The 16,545-nt window shown below is 38.0% G+C and overlaps 1 protein-coding gene across 9 annotated transcripts in view; it reads right to left on the bottom strand.

The window, feature by feature from the left end:
- Nucleotides 1–205: 205 nt before the first annotated feature.
- Nucleotides 206–16,545, bottom strand: part of Msrb3 (methionine sulfoxide reductase B3) — a 180,664-nt gene continuing 164,324 nt past the window's right edge. For 8 of the 9 annotated variants that reach the window (XM_087192251.1, XM_087192249.1, XM_087192258.1 and 5 more), the window contains 2 exons: nt 6,830–6,927; nt 206–436 (listed from right to left, as the gene is read on the bottom strand). In XM_087192251.1, the coding sequence (XP_087048377.1) occupies nt 272–436; nt 6,830–6,927 (263 nt within the window). In that variant the 3' untranslated portion in view covers nt 206–271. Of the gene's footprint in view, nt 437–4,863; nt 4,936–6,829; nt 6,928–16,545 lie in introns of all 9 variants that reach the window. The other variant, XM_087192250.1, reaches the window with a different exon arrangement.

Here is a 16,545-nt window from a genome sequence, read left to right as displayed (position 1 = left end):
AAGAAAATAATGCCAAAGAGTGGATAAGGGGCTTGTGAAGAAGTTTCACAAAGATATCTCCATCTGCAAAAGCTATAAACAGTTCTGGACCTAGTCAATAGCAAAATACACGGATGAGCTGAGCCTCCCTTTAAGCAAAAGAGGAAAACATATCATAGCACAAAGCTTCCTTTATAGTTTTTGAAAAAATATATCTAGGAAGATAAACAATTTTGATATTTTTAATAAGCTGTGCATTAAGTACACTTTGTTTCCACCACTCTCCATTACTCTACAGCTCGGCTTTGTCTGTCTGGGCCGAGCTGCTGACCCCACTGTCTCCTTCCGAGCCGCTGCTGTCTGCAGGTGTGAAGGACAAGGAAGCCGAATTTATACAGTATCTTTTGCCGGTTGGGCGAGGTCCATCATCAAAAATGTGCCCAAGATGAGCACCGCACTGAAAGAGAAGAAGAGCATGTAAGGCAGAAGCATGTACAAAGCAGGCTTTGAGAAGAACACACGGTAAGCAGTTTAAATGTATGGCCAGCCTGTGCAGAAATGATGGAAAGCATCCTGGATGATTTCTAATCCACCTGTCAATAGCTGGAAAGATGTTTTCTGGCAGGCATCGTACCACATGCTGGGAATAAAAACACACTAGAATTGTGCATATCAGAAATCATTTAGAGCCACTGTATTTTTTGATCTGTGAAGTCTCTCAGCCAGCTGAAAAATGACTGCAGTAATTTTATGAATAGAATTGACCTTTGATCTCTCCTTGTAAGAAACATGGCAGAATAAAATCTCTACCCCAGTGCACCCCCTGGCATTTCTTCTGGCTTTGGATGGGTGGATTTTAGATATGCAGAAGTCCTTTGTAAAAGATAGTGCTAAACTGGCCACAACAGAAGTGATGTTTGCTTTCATGGGCAGTAAAACTTAACATCAGACAAACACTGGATACTCGCAATAGAACCCAGGGAAGCTCAGCAGATTTATGTCACAGTCACCAGGGCTGCAAGTGTAGCAAATGGCAATGTTTCTTCCCCACGTAATTGTTTTTTCCTCACTTCCAAAAAGTGGAGTGTCATGCTTGCTTCTTTACTCAAATGAACTATAATGTGTGGAGAAGGAATGAGCTATTTAGCTAGAATCAATGCTACTATCCAAAAAGCTGGGGAAAGAGAAAAGACCTAGAGTGCAGAAAGATTAAAAAGGATTGTTGGCTTTGATGGTGTTTAAGCAAAATCCAGCCCAGAGAAAGTTTCTCTAAAAAACTGAATAAAGCCCTGCGCTAACCCCTTCATGTCAGGTAAGTTCCAGGAGATGAATGATGGCCTATGTCACACTTCCATGTCTCCCACCCTTTCTCAGCAGGGGTGGGGCAGGAGGAGGAAGATGGAGACATCAGTGCACTACATTCCAACAGGCTGTAAAAATACACTATTTTTTGTGTAACAAAGAACCCAAAGGCTGGGGTAAATGACTTCCATTCATTGCATTCATTGATACAACATTTATGGAACATCTGCTACATGCCAGGCATCACCTCAGAGTCCGGAGATATAAGCAATAATCCCTGGCCTCAAAAAGCTTACATTCTAGTGAGGGAAACTGACAATGCACAAGAAAGTAAATGAACTACAAAGTACGGTAGATAGAAATCAATGCTAAGAAGAAAAAAAGGAATGTGATGTTGTGATATCAACAAGACAAAGTTTGAAGGAACAGGCCTCCCTGGGGTAACTTTGTAAATACGACCTGAAGGAAATATCTAGGGGAAAACATTTTGAGGAGAGAGAAGAATCAAGATTTAGGTAAGAATGTGACCAAAAAAAAGGGGCCCATAGATGATATATTTATTCTTCTCACTGGGCTGGTTCAGTGTGCAAAATATTTAAAAAGGATAGAAAAAGAGTATGAATTGACAGTGAACTGGGGCAGAGATACCAAATGGAGGTGATGAAACAGAAATGAGGGAGAATGCTCATTACAATGGAAAGAACCAGGAGAGTTCATTTCAGTTTCCCCATTGAAGGTGCTAAATTCAATTCTCAAGAGTTCCCTATTTTAGGAAGAAAAGGTCCAAATGGGTAGGGGTAGTGGGAGGGGCAGGGGAAAGGAAAGAAGGGAAAGGACAAATGATGAGAAATGGAAAAAATGGAAATAAAGTCTTTGTAAATAGGGAAGGGTGGAGGGCGTGAAGGGAGGGCTAGGAATGGGGAAAAAATAAGAACCAAGATGCATTATGTAAAGGTACAATTCCCAATGAGAAATGTAATTGTGTTGTATACCTACAATATACCAATAAAAGAATTTAATATTTAAAACAAAAGAGTTCCCTATTTAGTAATAAATAGCACAAATTGCAATTTTGACTATATGGCACTTCCATGTTAAAAGTGCATTCTTATTTTATGGCCAACATACTGTGTCAGCTTATTAAAGAAATAAAAATGAACCCTGAACTGATTTGATCTATTACCTGGAAAATATGAAACAGGCCTAAAAAACAAATCTTGCATTATTTTACCACATTCTATGGAGGTTTAGGTAATATCAAAGTTGACAGCTCAGATTGCTTTTCCTTTCTAGAAACAACTGAGGCCAAATTTTCAGGCATCAGCAGCTAAGATGCACCAGTAAAAATACATACGCTTACCCAACGGACACAGGAAAACACCTATTACTGCCTGCTGAAACAGCCAGGGTGCAGGCCAGCAGGAACCAATGCTCTGTGACCGGTGTATGTGCACAATTATTAATCTCACATGCACTTTGATCACTGACATATGAGAAGTGAAGTTTTCACATCAGAATCTTAATGTGTGTGTATGTATGTATGTATAGTGAGAGAATACAGCTACTTGAGCAAAATAAATATTGCCTTCCTTTATTAATAATCTCTTATTAATTCTATTTATATTACACCAAAACCCAAGTATAGTAAGGACATACTCAGAGCTGTTTAGAAGTAAATTATATGGTCTTCATTTCCCAAATAAATTTTTAAAAATTCAAATTACAGTAACTCAATCTTTTGAACTGAGTTTGTTTTCAATTGTTTCATTTCCTAATTTGGGACTAGTCTTCTGGTTAAACAGAAAGGAAAACATTGATTCTAAATACAGTGGTGGGGGGTAGGAAAAGAAATTATAATTAGAAAAATGCAACAAAAATCATTTGCAAACAAATAAACGGGTTGAGAAGGGGTATGGAAATCCTCATAAAAGGTGTGTTTCCCCAAAAATGACAGTGATGGTTTCATGGTGTTTGTCAGATGTTTTGAAAGATTCACAGCAGAATTAGGTTACCAAGAGTGGAACATTTCAAAACATAGACAGGTTCATTCATAAAATCTGTGCCACCGCATACATGCCCACCCACTGCCTGCCAAGCAGCAAGTCCACTTACCTGAGGGAAGGCTAGCTACACAGCACTGTTTGTGCTTCCTCTCCAGACACTCAGTCTCCCATAACAGCCTAACATAGCCCAGTTTCCCCGAAAAGTGTTTGAGCACTGAAGGCTCCTCCCTGGGGGGAAAGCACATGGAGCCCATTCTTTCCAGCTTCTAGCCTGGCTCAAGGCTGGGATGATGAATGTGAATGGAAGTTGTCAGTGATGTACTGTTTCCTTAGCTGCCTGTGAGCTCTGTCTCCCACCCCAGCCAACTGGCAATGTGTTGGGATCCCTCACACACCTGGTTGTAACTGAAACAAACTGGTTGCCTGATGAAGAAATCTCTGAAACCTGCTGTTAATGATTTATTTCAGGATAAAATTTTTGGTGTGTGTTTTGAAAGTTACTTTCAATGGTTATGTAGTTCTTTATTTTACAGGTATGTATAAACCATACCTGAATATTCTAATCCTCATTCAAGAAGCATGAGATAATGGTTTGAAAGAAAATTTTTAATTCCCACAGTAATCCTTCATCATCAAAGCCTCCCACTCAAAAAAGTTGGCAAGAACCTGGAGAGGACCAAATGAAAGGACCTCCTAAAAATATGATTGAGCATCAAATTTAACATAATTCCTTAAAATCTGACTGCAATTCTCAATCATGTGTTTAAGAGATACAAATAGCACATTCAACACAGTTACATATTTCTTTACTGATGTATTTCCCACTGTCCTAGAAGGTTTTCTCCTAGCTGTTCCTACAGTGTTTGGGCTTTATTATTGTCATTTTCTCTTAAGTGTTTGATCTATCTATGAAGCATTTTCAAAGAGGGGCTTTTACACTTAGGCTCATGGGACAGGATGAGAAAGAAAATAGTTTTAAGAAGAAACACAATTTATTTTGCCAGTAGTATTCTGTTTTCTCCCACAGTTATTGAAGACATTTGTGTGTAGGTAATGGCTCTTTTTCCTCTGTGCTTATAATATTAATCTTTTGCTAAGGAAATGATTGTGAAGTCACCAGTTTAGCATTATGATTTTACTGAAAGATCAAGAAAAAGAGAGATGGGGTGTGAGTCTGAAATCCTATTGTAACACATGGGTATCTTTAATCATCAGCAATATATGAGTTGTCATCTGCAGAAGATTAATACGGTTTGGAGTTTTACCAAAAACTGCATTGGTGCTATTTACCATTCTGTTGATTTGGCTGACTTAAGATAAATTAATAATGATCTAAAACAAACTTAAGGAACTCTACCACAGATTCAAGAAATAATAGCAGCAGTTACAAACAGACCCCAACCAGGGTAAACTCAGGGATCTGATGTTTTCCTTAAAGATTATTACAAAAAGGCAAATGATTTATTAGTCTCCCATTTACTCCAGATGTAGAATTTTGATCTTAAGAAGGAAGAATTCCCCAAGTATTTCCAGGAGGGACTTATTTTGCTGACTACAGCTTTGACCATGCAAATCTTACCTCTTTGCACTGAGTTTAAACTCCTTTCAAAAGTGTTGCTTAGCAGGTTGGGATTGAAGGATTAGGGAGATGCTGTCAAACAATTATTTGCAGTAGTCAGTGAAACTGGCATAAAAGCAATGTATTTTATCACAGGTGAAAATACAAATAAAATTAAGGAACACTGTTTCTAATTGAAAATTATTAGAAATTTCAGGCCAGGGAGTAGACATATGCCCACCAGAGTAGGCAAATTGATGATAAAGATCCTTTTTGGAAGAAAGAATTGGAATACAATTTTTCAATTCAGTAGGTAGAATAGCAAAAGAAAACAAATACGATCGTAGCACAACTCAGCATGCGAAGGGTAATCTAAATGCATGTGGCAATCGTAATGAAAGTAGTGAAGAATCTCTACCACTAAGAATCTAAGAATCTAAGAATCTCTTACTGCTTTTCTGTTAATGATCAAGCATGTGCTAGGTTTCTTACAGAACATGTCTTTTGCGAAGCTCCTTAGGAAAATGGAAATAGGACTGATCCAATCTTAACTTTGTCAATGAATGTTATTATGCAAATTTATTTGCCTACTTTGTGCCTCATTTTTCTCAACTGTAAAACCCAGGGAGAATAAAAATACCTACCATACAAGGTTACTGGAAGCATTAACCCAGGGAGCTTCAAAAATGCTGTTATGCAGGCTCCCCTTAGTTGAATTAGAGTCTCAGAGGATGAAACAGCATCACAAAATGCCTTTAGTCTCATTTCTCAAGAACAAGAGTAATCTGAAAATGTGATTTAGATAAAATATGCTTTTCCAGGGATAGGGTGGTCCTCATATTTAGAAGACAGTAAACTTGACAACCTTCTTTAAAAACAAACTGAAAACAGAAATTCACCAAATGATGAGGTTCAGACCAATCTCCTTTTCTACTTGGTAGTGAATATGCCACTCACTCCCTAAACTCTTGTGCCTGATAAGGCAGTTAATGAAAAATAGATAAAGGGCAAGTAGCGGAATCCTGAGGGAGGCAACTGTGGCAATCACTTTGCTGCCTGATGGTGCCTCTTTTATTTCTCTGATCCATGCAAAAGATATCACCAGACAAAACACTCTAGTATTAATGAATGTCAGTGCCACAATTCTCAAACTGTACTTAAAGCAGATTGGTAATCAGGACTGCCTATTAGAGAATATGTAGTTGTTCTTATTCTATGTCCATGGAAGTTCTAGCTATATTTTTAGGTTTAATCAAAATGCCCCAAAATTTAAGGTTCTCAATAAAGTATCCTTGCCTCTTCCTCAAAATGTGTTCATTTCCTCCCTTAGAGCCAGCATTAATTTGTTTAGAGACATATTGACAGAGATAATTAGAAAATCCTTGGAAATAAGGATAAGTCTATAAAGCAGGAGAAGCAGAGAAAAGAATTACTTTATCTCATATTCCCACCATGCCTTCAATTAGCTTAAATAAGCTTTTGCTTCCTACACCCTCTCTTCAACCTTCCTCCTCATATTCACCCAAAGAGAAGCCAATTCTGGAGTCTTCATTGACTGTGTTTATATTATAGCCATCAGTACCAGGATTGAACAGTGGGTACACAGAACTGTGGGGACACAGGGATTATTTAAACAAGTAGGTTATGCAAGGCCATATAAAATAAAATCTTCAGATGCCCCAAGAATAGCCCACAACTTGCAATACTGAGTCAAATGAGTATTTTTTTTTCCTACCAAAATATTTGTTTAATAGTGTTAAAGCCAAGGACTGATATTTCATTGGATATGCCCTAACCCTAATCCTAAACCTAACTCTAACACATAAAGATGGAGAAATCATTCAGATTTTGAAAAGACTTCATTGTGCTTGTCTGTCCTTGTGAACAGTCATTTGGCCTTAGTTGCTGTATTCTGTAAAACTAGGAGTCTTGAAAGTGTTTGCAGCGCAGTGAGCACCCTACTGAGATTTCAGGTGGGTTAACTGACCTGAGAGCAGCTTGTTTCCACCCTGTGCATCCCATAGGAAAAGTCATCTGTAAACATGATTGCCTCGGAACTGATCACATCATGGAATGACGGCCAACCTGGGGCAGAGACAGTACAAGAACCAAAACAGAGAAAAGAGACACACACCCTTAGGTTAGAGTACAATTTTAAAGACATACTAAGCAAATGATGCAAATCTGTACTATATGATTTATGCTTGACTTTTTCCACCTGAAAATAAAGATCAAAAACTGAAGAATAATATATTTTATAAGAACAATTATTTTTAAAGAATAACCATTTACTCACATTCATATTATAGCTGTATTGGGGTTTGGGGGGGCTTTGTGTTTTGTGAGACATTTTTAGATCATCCATTAGTTTTTAGAGCATCCCCAAACTTAGAAATCTCCCTGTTACCACTCTTACTCCTGTCTTCAGAATCCTGGGGCAGAACCCTGAAACATTATTAATCTTCCATTATGACATTTTCCAAAGCACGGTCAATTGGTTTGTTAACCTGTAAATTATTCCAGCTCCTTCAGAAAGCAAGTTTTCTTCAGTACATTGTTTGGATGATTAAAATGTAAAAAGATGAATGTCCTATTGTCTACATCTTAATCTAATTCCTTGGGACAGGTTTATCTGAGAACATAGCTTATATTTTGTGGGAAGAAGACTGCTCACTTCCTAGGACAAAGTCACGGAGCAGCATTCTTCAGTACATTCTTTCGAATAGCATCTTGTTCCCATTCTCATTTATTCTAATCATTAAAAAAAGAAATTCACAATTTAAGAAACCCATTGAAAAGCTGGCCATCAGACTAGAACATTTGTTTTTCTCTTTTGGCAGTATGAAGAACTAAACTCAGTACTGGGGACTGAACGCAGCATGAGCTATATCCCCAGCCCTTTTTGTATTTTTTATTTTTGAGACAAGGTCTTGGTAAGTTGCCCAGAGTAGGCTCAAATTTGCAGTCCTCCTGTCTCAGCCTCCCAGAGTGCTGGAGTTCAGGCATATGCTTTTGTACAAATTTTTGAGTGTATAGGCAGGTTGTATGTTCAATAACTATTTCAGTGTACTGTACTTTTTAGATACTAGTCTACTAGTATCAAGAATATCTTTTTTTCAATAAATACATTCTCCCCTCAAGGAATTCCCATCTCTAGAGAGCAAATAAACACAGCTACTACAAATGCAGCTGACCTGTTTTGCTTCAGTTTTATTCAATCATCAGACCACATCAATCTGCAGTTATAACTCAATATTTCTTCTATAATGTGAAGTAAATCCAGGACATGCTCAGTTACATCTCTAACATAAGAGCAAGTGTTCCAGATTATGAGGAGTAGCTCCTTGGTGCTTGCTACTCTCTACACTACAATGGGATTTTTTATAAAGATGGCAATAAAAAAGAATTTTCTACCCTTACCCTTAATGTAGCTCTGAGCCCACTCAAATCTATATTTGAATAGTGACATGGCTCACCAAAATAGAGTTCTGTTGACAAAATTTACATATTTTGTTCAAATTGCTTCTTAAGAAAAAATTTCTCTTTACTCTAACTCTATTTCTTCTTCCTTTCAAAAATGTTTAAAACATTTTTTTTAAATTGGAAATGAGTAATAAATTGAAACCAATCCAACTGAACCATGCCTAGAAAGTATAGCCCTCATTCCTCTAATCTTAATTTAACAAAGATTGGTATATAGCTTCCAATTCCCCTACAGTCTTCCATTACCCATAAATAAAAATTAGAAACTTTACTAAGTTAGCTACATGACTCAGTCAATAGAACAGAGCAGAAACCACTGATGAATAAAAATTTATTGTATTGAAAGATAATTACAAACATTTTGTAATCTTCAAATGTTAAATAAGTTTGAAGACTTATGTGGGCATGGGCAATGGCTTAACAATGATGATTTATATTTGATAGCTTTGATAAAAGAAGGTGGAGATGAGATGTGGATCTCAAGCACGCTATTAATATCTTAAGAAAGCAGTCTTCCTAGATTTTTTCTTGCAGACAATTGACGAGCTGCATTGTAAATATGAAGGTGAGGAAGATGTAAAACTGGTCTGTCTCTTCTTCATACTTTCAGTTAGGCACTTTGTTGTCAGCCCTTTGTTTTGCTCTCACCAATTCTGAGCTCTGAGCTTCTTTCTAATTCTGCTGGGCATCTCTATGAAAACTCTTGTATGTATAATGGACTATAGCTTTCTCTAATCAGCTGGAACATAGCTTTTCTTGAATCACACCCATTAATGTCCTTCCATCTTTTTTTTTCTCCCCCTTGGAAAAATTGTTTAAATTTGTCTGCTCAAAATCCCTTATCCTAATCCAGTTTTCTTTGCAACGGGTCTTTTCTCTTTTCTTTACTCATCCTATTCTTTTTTTGACTCTCATTTTAAAGGGGTCTCTGGGAGGCAGGGGAAATAAATGTGTCTGCTCAATCACCTTGATCAAGAAGCTGAAATTTTTAAAAAAATGCAGATTTTAGTCTTGATCTAATATGTATATAAGGGACAGATTTTAAGGTTGTAATTTTCCTACTAACCACATTTATATTATTTTTACTTCACTGATAAAAATATTAAAATAATGTAAAATTTAGCAGCTTGAACTGGCTCAGATTTAACTCTGTGGCTAAAACTGATTATGAGGGAACAGTAAGAGGTTAACACTTTCATGACATTTGCAAAACTATCTGAGTTACAATCAGCAGGTCAGGATAGACTCCTCACTCAAATCAGTGGAAAAAAATTTTCTTAGGTATTTTCAACTTTCGATTTCATTGCTTAATATTATTTTAGAATTTATTATATTTCTCCTTTCCTGCCATTGCAAATATGAAGGCAAATATCCCTTTTATGTGGATGACATGATTTCATTGCTGGAATCAGGCAATAATCTCATGAGGCAAATATTTCAGTCAAGACAAAGGGATTAACATAATTATGACAAAAAGAAAATCATTGGTTTTAGCAAACACTCCCCCATGCTGCATCCAGCTTTATTAAGTTGTACCTTAAATAAAAATGATATTTAGAATACATGTCTTAAAAATTAGGGAGGTTACAAGATAAATGGAAGTAGCATAGATCTATAATTCTAAGTGATAATAAATGTTAATGAAAATTCAAATGCAATGTAATATTCAAGCACTAATTTTGCTTTGGTTATCAGTTTCTTTGCTTTTTCATTTATTTTCAAGAAAATCAGGCGTTCTAAATGGGGGTGACACTGTTGCCAGGACATTTTGGATGACAGGATGACTGGGGGCCCACTTGAAGGCTTTTGAACAGACTATTGATGTGATTATATGTGTATTAGGAAGATGGTTCTAGAAGCAGGCTTCAAGGTGAGGAGTAAGAAGAGCATGAAAGCACACCCTACCAAGGTCCCGAGTTGTGTGGAACATGCCGAATCACGCCACTGCAGACAGGCAGGTCTGCCGACGCCCTACCGAGGTCCCCAGTCATGTGGAACATGCCGAATCAACCCGCTGCAGACAGGCAGCCACCTGGTTCCACACTACAAAGACGCAGAGGACACCAGACCACCAGACCGAGGTACTGAGTCCCACTGCTCCCGGCCCAGTGGTAGGGGCTTCTGAGCCACCGTCCCAATGCTTCTGGTCCAGACGAAGGGGCTTCCCGGTCACCATCCCTCCTGCTGCTCCCAGCCCAGAGGAAAGGGCTTTTGGGCCACCTTCTGTCCCGCTGCTCCTGGCACAGAGGAAGGGGCTTCCAGGCCACCATCCCTCCCACCACTCCCGGCCCAGAGGGAGGGGCTTCTGAGCCACCGTCCCACTGCTCCTGGTCCAGAGGAAAGGGCTTCCCGGTCACCATCACTCCCGCTGCTCCCAGCCCACAGGAAAGGGCTTTTGAGTCACCATCCCTACGGCCGCTCCTGGCCCCTGTCCCAAGTCTCCCAGCACAGAGGAGGTAATCCGTGCAGGCGCTAACAGCCGCCCCCCCAGTCGAAATGAGAAAACACATAAATAAGTCTCAAAACCAGACTTCCAGATCACCTACAGCAACCCCAAAGGGAAATGTGATGGAACATTCTGATACTCAACCACCTGGACCCACTGAACTGGCAACAAAAGGGGATCTGGAAAAAATGAAATCAGAAATAATTTCTCAGATAACAGGAGAAATTGTGCCCCTAGTGCAAGACATGATTAATAAATCTAGAGAGGAACTCAGGAACATGATGGAATCCCAACATAGGAAACAAATGGAATCCATAAAACAGATGCAAATAGATTTCCAGGACATGAAAAACTCCATTGAAAGTCTACACAGCAGAATGAGCCAATGTGAAGACAGAATTTCAGATATAGAAGATAAGATTGCAATTAATGACCAGCAAAAGAAAAATTGCTTCAAAATTATAAGGGAACATGAGAAATCAATCCAGCAGCTGCTAGATGATGCAAAGAAGTATAACATAAGACTAATTGGGCTCAATGAAGAAATAGGAGAGAGAGGCGATGACGTAAAAAATCTCTTCACAGAAATAATGGCAGAAAACTTCCCAAGCAGGGGAAAAGAACTTGACATACAGAGAAGTGAGGCATATAGGATGCCAAATAGCCTTGATCAAAAAAAAATCTACACATAGGCATATAATTGTTAAGATTCCAGAAACACAACAGAAGAACAAAGTTCTACAAGCAGTCAGAGAAAAGAAATAAATCACATACAAAGGAAAGCCCATCAGAATCACAGCAGACTTCTCAACACAAACCATCAAGGCAAGAAGAGCTTGGAGTGACATATTCCAAGCCCTAAAAGAAAACAGCCTCCAACCCAGATTGATATACCCTGCAAAACTATCTTTCAAAATGGATGGAGAAATAAGATACTTTCAGGACAAAGAGCACCTTAGGAACTTCATGAATACCAAACCAGCACTCCAAAGAATTTTACACAATATCCTAGGAACAGACATTGAGGATCACAGCCCCAGGAAGCAAAGCAGAATGAACCCATCTGGCATGACAAGAAATTAAATGGAAAAAGGAGAACCCAACAAAAAGAAAAAGTCATGACAATGACAAGTCAATACATTTCAGTTATAACCATCAACGTTAATGGTCTGAATTCACCAATCAAAAGAAATAGACTGGCAGAATGGGTCAAGAAGTAAAATCCAACAATATGCTCCATACAAGAAACACACTTAATTCAGAAGGAAACTCATAGACTGAAAGTTAAAGGGTGGAAAACAATACTCCATGTGACAGGAACCCAAAAAAAAGCAGGAGTAGCTATCCTCTTGGCAGATCAAGTAGATTTCAAACCAACACTGATTAAGAGAGATGAAGAAGGACACTACATCCTTGTAAAGGGAACAATCCAACAGGAAGAGATGACAATCCTAAATATCTATGCACCAAACACTAGTGCACCCAACTATATAAAACAAATACTAACAGACATGAAAAGTCATATATGCACTAATACAATTGTAGTGGGGGACCTCAACACCCCACTTTCACAAATAGATAGATCAACTAGACTAAAAATAAGTAATGAAATACTAGAACTCAGTCGAACTCTTGAACAAATGAACTTAACAGATGTTTACAGAGCCTTCCACCCCACAAAATCAGAATACACATTCTTCTCAGCTGCACATGGGTCATTCTCAAAAATAGACCACATACCCACACATAGAACATGTTTAAGTAAGTGCAAAGGAATTGAAGTTATCCCCTGTATATTATCAGACCATAGTGCGATGAAATTGGAGATCCATAGCAAAAGAAACTCAAAAAATTTCATAAACACGTGGAAATTGAACAACACACTTCTGAATAACCAATGGGTCACAGAGGAAATTAAAGAAGAAATCAGATAGGTCCTTCAATTAAATAACAATGAAAATACAACATATCGGAATCTATGGGACACAATGAAAGCTGTCTTATGAGGGAAATTCATAGCAGTGAATAGGCATATTAGGAAAACAGAATGAGCCCAATTAAACAACCTGATGCTGAACCTCAAACTTCTAGAAAAAGAAGAACAGGACAACCCCAAGGCTCATAGAAGGGAGGAAATTATAAAGATCAGAGGAGAAATCAATGCAATGGAGACTAAGAGAATGATACAAAAAAATCAATGAAGCCAAGAGTTGGTTCTTCAAAACAATCAACAAAACTGACAAACCTTTAGCCAACCTTATCAGAAAAAGGAAAGAAAAGGCCCAAATCCATGCAATTAAGAATGAAAAGGGTGAAATTACAACAGAACCAGCAGAAATCCAGAGGATCATCAATACCTACTTCCAGAACCCATACGCCAATAAGATGGACAACACAGAAGAAATGGACACATTCCTAGATACATATGAATTACCAAAGTTGAACGAAGAAGACCTAAAAATTCTGAACAACCCAATATCAACCAATGAAATTGAAAATGCAATTAAAAACTTATCACCTAAGAAAAGCCCAGGCCCTGATGGCTTCACTGCTGAATTCTACAAGACATTTAGAGAGGAACTACTGCAACTACTGTTTAAACTCTTCAGTGAAATTGAAGGAAAGCGATACTCCCAAATTCATTCCTGGAAGCAAGCATCACCTTGATCCCCAAAGCAGGGAAAGACCCAACTGAAAAAGAGAACTATAGGCCAACCTCACTAATGAACATAATGCAAAAATCCTTAATAAGATACTGGCAAACAGAATGCAGAAGATCATCAAGAAGATCATACACCTTGATCAAGTGGTATTCAGCCCAGGGATGCAGGGCTGATTCAGTATACAAAAATCAATTAAAGTAATACACTATATCAATAGAGCCAAGGACAAAAATCATATGATTATCCCCATAGATGCAGAAAAACGATTTGACAAAATCCAACATGCACTTATGATAAAAACCCTACAAAAAATTGGAATAGATGGTCTCTACCTCAAACTGATAGAAGCCATCTATGGAAAACCAACAGCCAATATCATACTAAATGATCAAAAACTGAAATCCTTCACATTAAAATCAGGAACAAGACAAGGATGTCCACTATCACCACTCTTGTTCAATATAGTTCTGGAAACACTAGCCAGGGCAATTAGACAAGAGAAAGAAATAAAAGGAATAAAGATAGATAATGAAGAAGTCAAATTGTCATTATTTGCAGATGACATGATACTCTATCTAGAAGACACCAAGAACTCCATCAAAAGTTTTCTAGACTTAATAACCAAATTCAGTCAAGTAGCTGGTAGCAAGGTCAACACACAAAAGTCAATAGCTTTCCTCTACATGAATGACAGACTCACTGAGAGAGAAATAGGGCAAATAATGCCTTTCACAATAGCATCCAAAAAACTGAAATACCTAGGAATCATCCTAATGAAAGAAATCAAAGACTTCTTCTCTGAAAATTATGGCACTCTGAAAAGAGAGATTGAAGATCATATCAGAAAATGGACAGACATCCCCTGCTCCTGGGTAGGAAGGAGTAATATAGTGAAAATGGCCATACTTCCAAAACTGCTATATAGATTTAATGCAATTCCAATTGAGATCCCAGCAGCATACTTCATGGACCTTGAGAAAACAATCCAAAAATTCATTTGGAACAAGAAGAGACCCAGAATAGCAAAAGCAATTCTAGCTAACAGAGACATGGCAGGGGGTATCACAATCCCCAACCTCCAACTCTACTACAAAGCTACTGTGATAAAAACAGCACGGTACTGGCAAAGAAACAGACTTGAGGACCAGTGGAACAGATTAGAAGATGCAGAAACAATGCCAGACACACTTAGCCATTCTCATCTTCGATAAAGGAGCCAAACACCCTCACTGGAGGAAACTGTGAACCAGTTGGAATAGAGGTTAGGTAGAACCCTTGAAGACATCGGTGTAGGAAAAGATTTTATGAACAAAACCTCAGTTGCCCGTGAGCTAGCAGAAACAATCAACAAGTGGGATCTCTTCTTATTAAAAAGCTTCTGCACAGCAAGAGAAACCACCAACAGTGTGAAGAGACAACCGACAATGTGGGAAAAAATCTTCACCTGTTATTCCTCAGACAAAGGCCTACTATCTCGAATCTATAAAGAACTTAAAAAGATCAGAACTCCCAAATTTAAAGACCCAATCTGAAAATGAGCATCTGAAATGAACAGACATTTCTCAGACAAGGAAGTAGAAATAGCAAATAAATACATGAAAAAATGTTCAACATCACTGGTCTTTCGCAAGATGCAAATGAAAACAATGCTGAGATTCCACTTCACTCCAGAAAGAATGGCTGCTATCATGAAATCAACCAATAAGAAATGCTGGTGGGGCTGTCGGGAACGAGGAACCCTGCTCCACTGCTGGTGGGAGTGTAGACTGGTGCAACCACTGTGGAAATCAGTATGGAGATACCTCAAAGAACTAGGACTGGAAGTCCCATTTGACCCAGCTATTTCCCTGCTGGGTATCTTCCCCAAAGAATTAAAAGAATCATACCACAGTGATATATGTGCACCCATGTTCATAGCAGCACAGTTTGTAATAGCTAAAACTTGGAAACAGCCCAAATGCCCATCAACTGGAGACTGGATAAAGAAAATGTGGTTTTTTAATAAAATGGAGTACTACTCAGCCATAAAAAATGAGAAATTAGAGACATTTATAGCTAACTGGATGCACATTGAGGCGATACTCTTAAGTGAAATAAATAGGACACACATGTGTAAATACCAAATAGTTTCTCTGGTGTGAGAAACTGAAAGTGTAAATAAGGACTAAATGTATATTAGGTCATGTGAAATAGGAAGAAAAGGGGCAAAGGGGAAGGAAGTGGGAGGGCTAGGGGAAAGGATAGAAGGGAGTGAGATTAATATGAGAAAACGGAAAACTAGGAACAAAATCTTTGTAAATAGGGAGGACTGGAGGGGTTGAAGGGAGGGTTGGGCAAGGGTGAAAAAGAAGAACCAAGAGAGACTATGTAAAGGTGCAAATTTCCAATGATGAATGTCATTACATTGTATACCTAAAATGTACCAATGATTAGAATGAATAGTCGATAATGTAAAATAGGAAGAAAAGGTCCAAATGGGTAGGGGTAGTGGGAGGGGCAGGGGAAAGGAAAGAAGGGAAAGGAAAAATGCTGAGAAATGGAAAAAATGGAAATAAAGTCTTTGTAAATAGGGAAGGGTGGAGGGCATGAAGGAAGGGCTAGGAATGGGGAAAAAATAAGAACCAAGATGCATTATGTAAAGGTACAATTCCTAATGAGAAATGTAATTGTGTTGTATACCTACAATGTACCAATAAAAGAATTAAAAAAAAAAAAAGAAATGGCAACTCATAAAAAAAAAAGAAGAGCATGAAAACAAGTATATCTGATGGAAGACTACATACTGGAATAGAATTGAAAGATACATACTGGACAGAATTGTGCATATATACAGCTGAAGAGTAGAATGTATTAATTTTGGTGACTGTGTACATATGCGACAATGAAAGAGAAGGAAAGTATCAAATTATTACTAGTAGTCAAACTTATATGATTAAATACATCATGCTACATGTACATTTTTACAGGGAAAATAATAAAATTAGTTTCTTGTGAAACTATCTGGGGGTAGAGTGACATGCAGGCTTACAAATGAGAACAAAGCTAGAGACACAGATGTGAAAGTTATCAGAACATAAAAGCAACGTCATGGATAAGGATATATAGGAGGTG

This window comes from Heterocephalus glaber, unplaced genomic scaffold (assembly GCF_053883595.1).
Source record: "Heterocephalus glaber isolate CG9 unplaced genomic scaffold, H.glaber_assembly_v1.0 deba00001569, whole genome shotgun sequence".
Taxonomy (NCBI): Eukaryota; Metazoa; Chordata; class Mammalia; order Rodentia; family Bathyergidae; genus Heterocephalus; species Heterocephalus glaber.
This window is presented reverse-complemented; position numbering and strand designations above follow the sequence as displayed.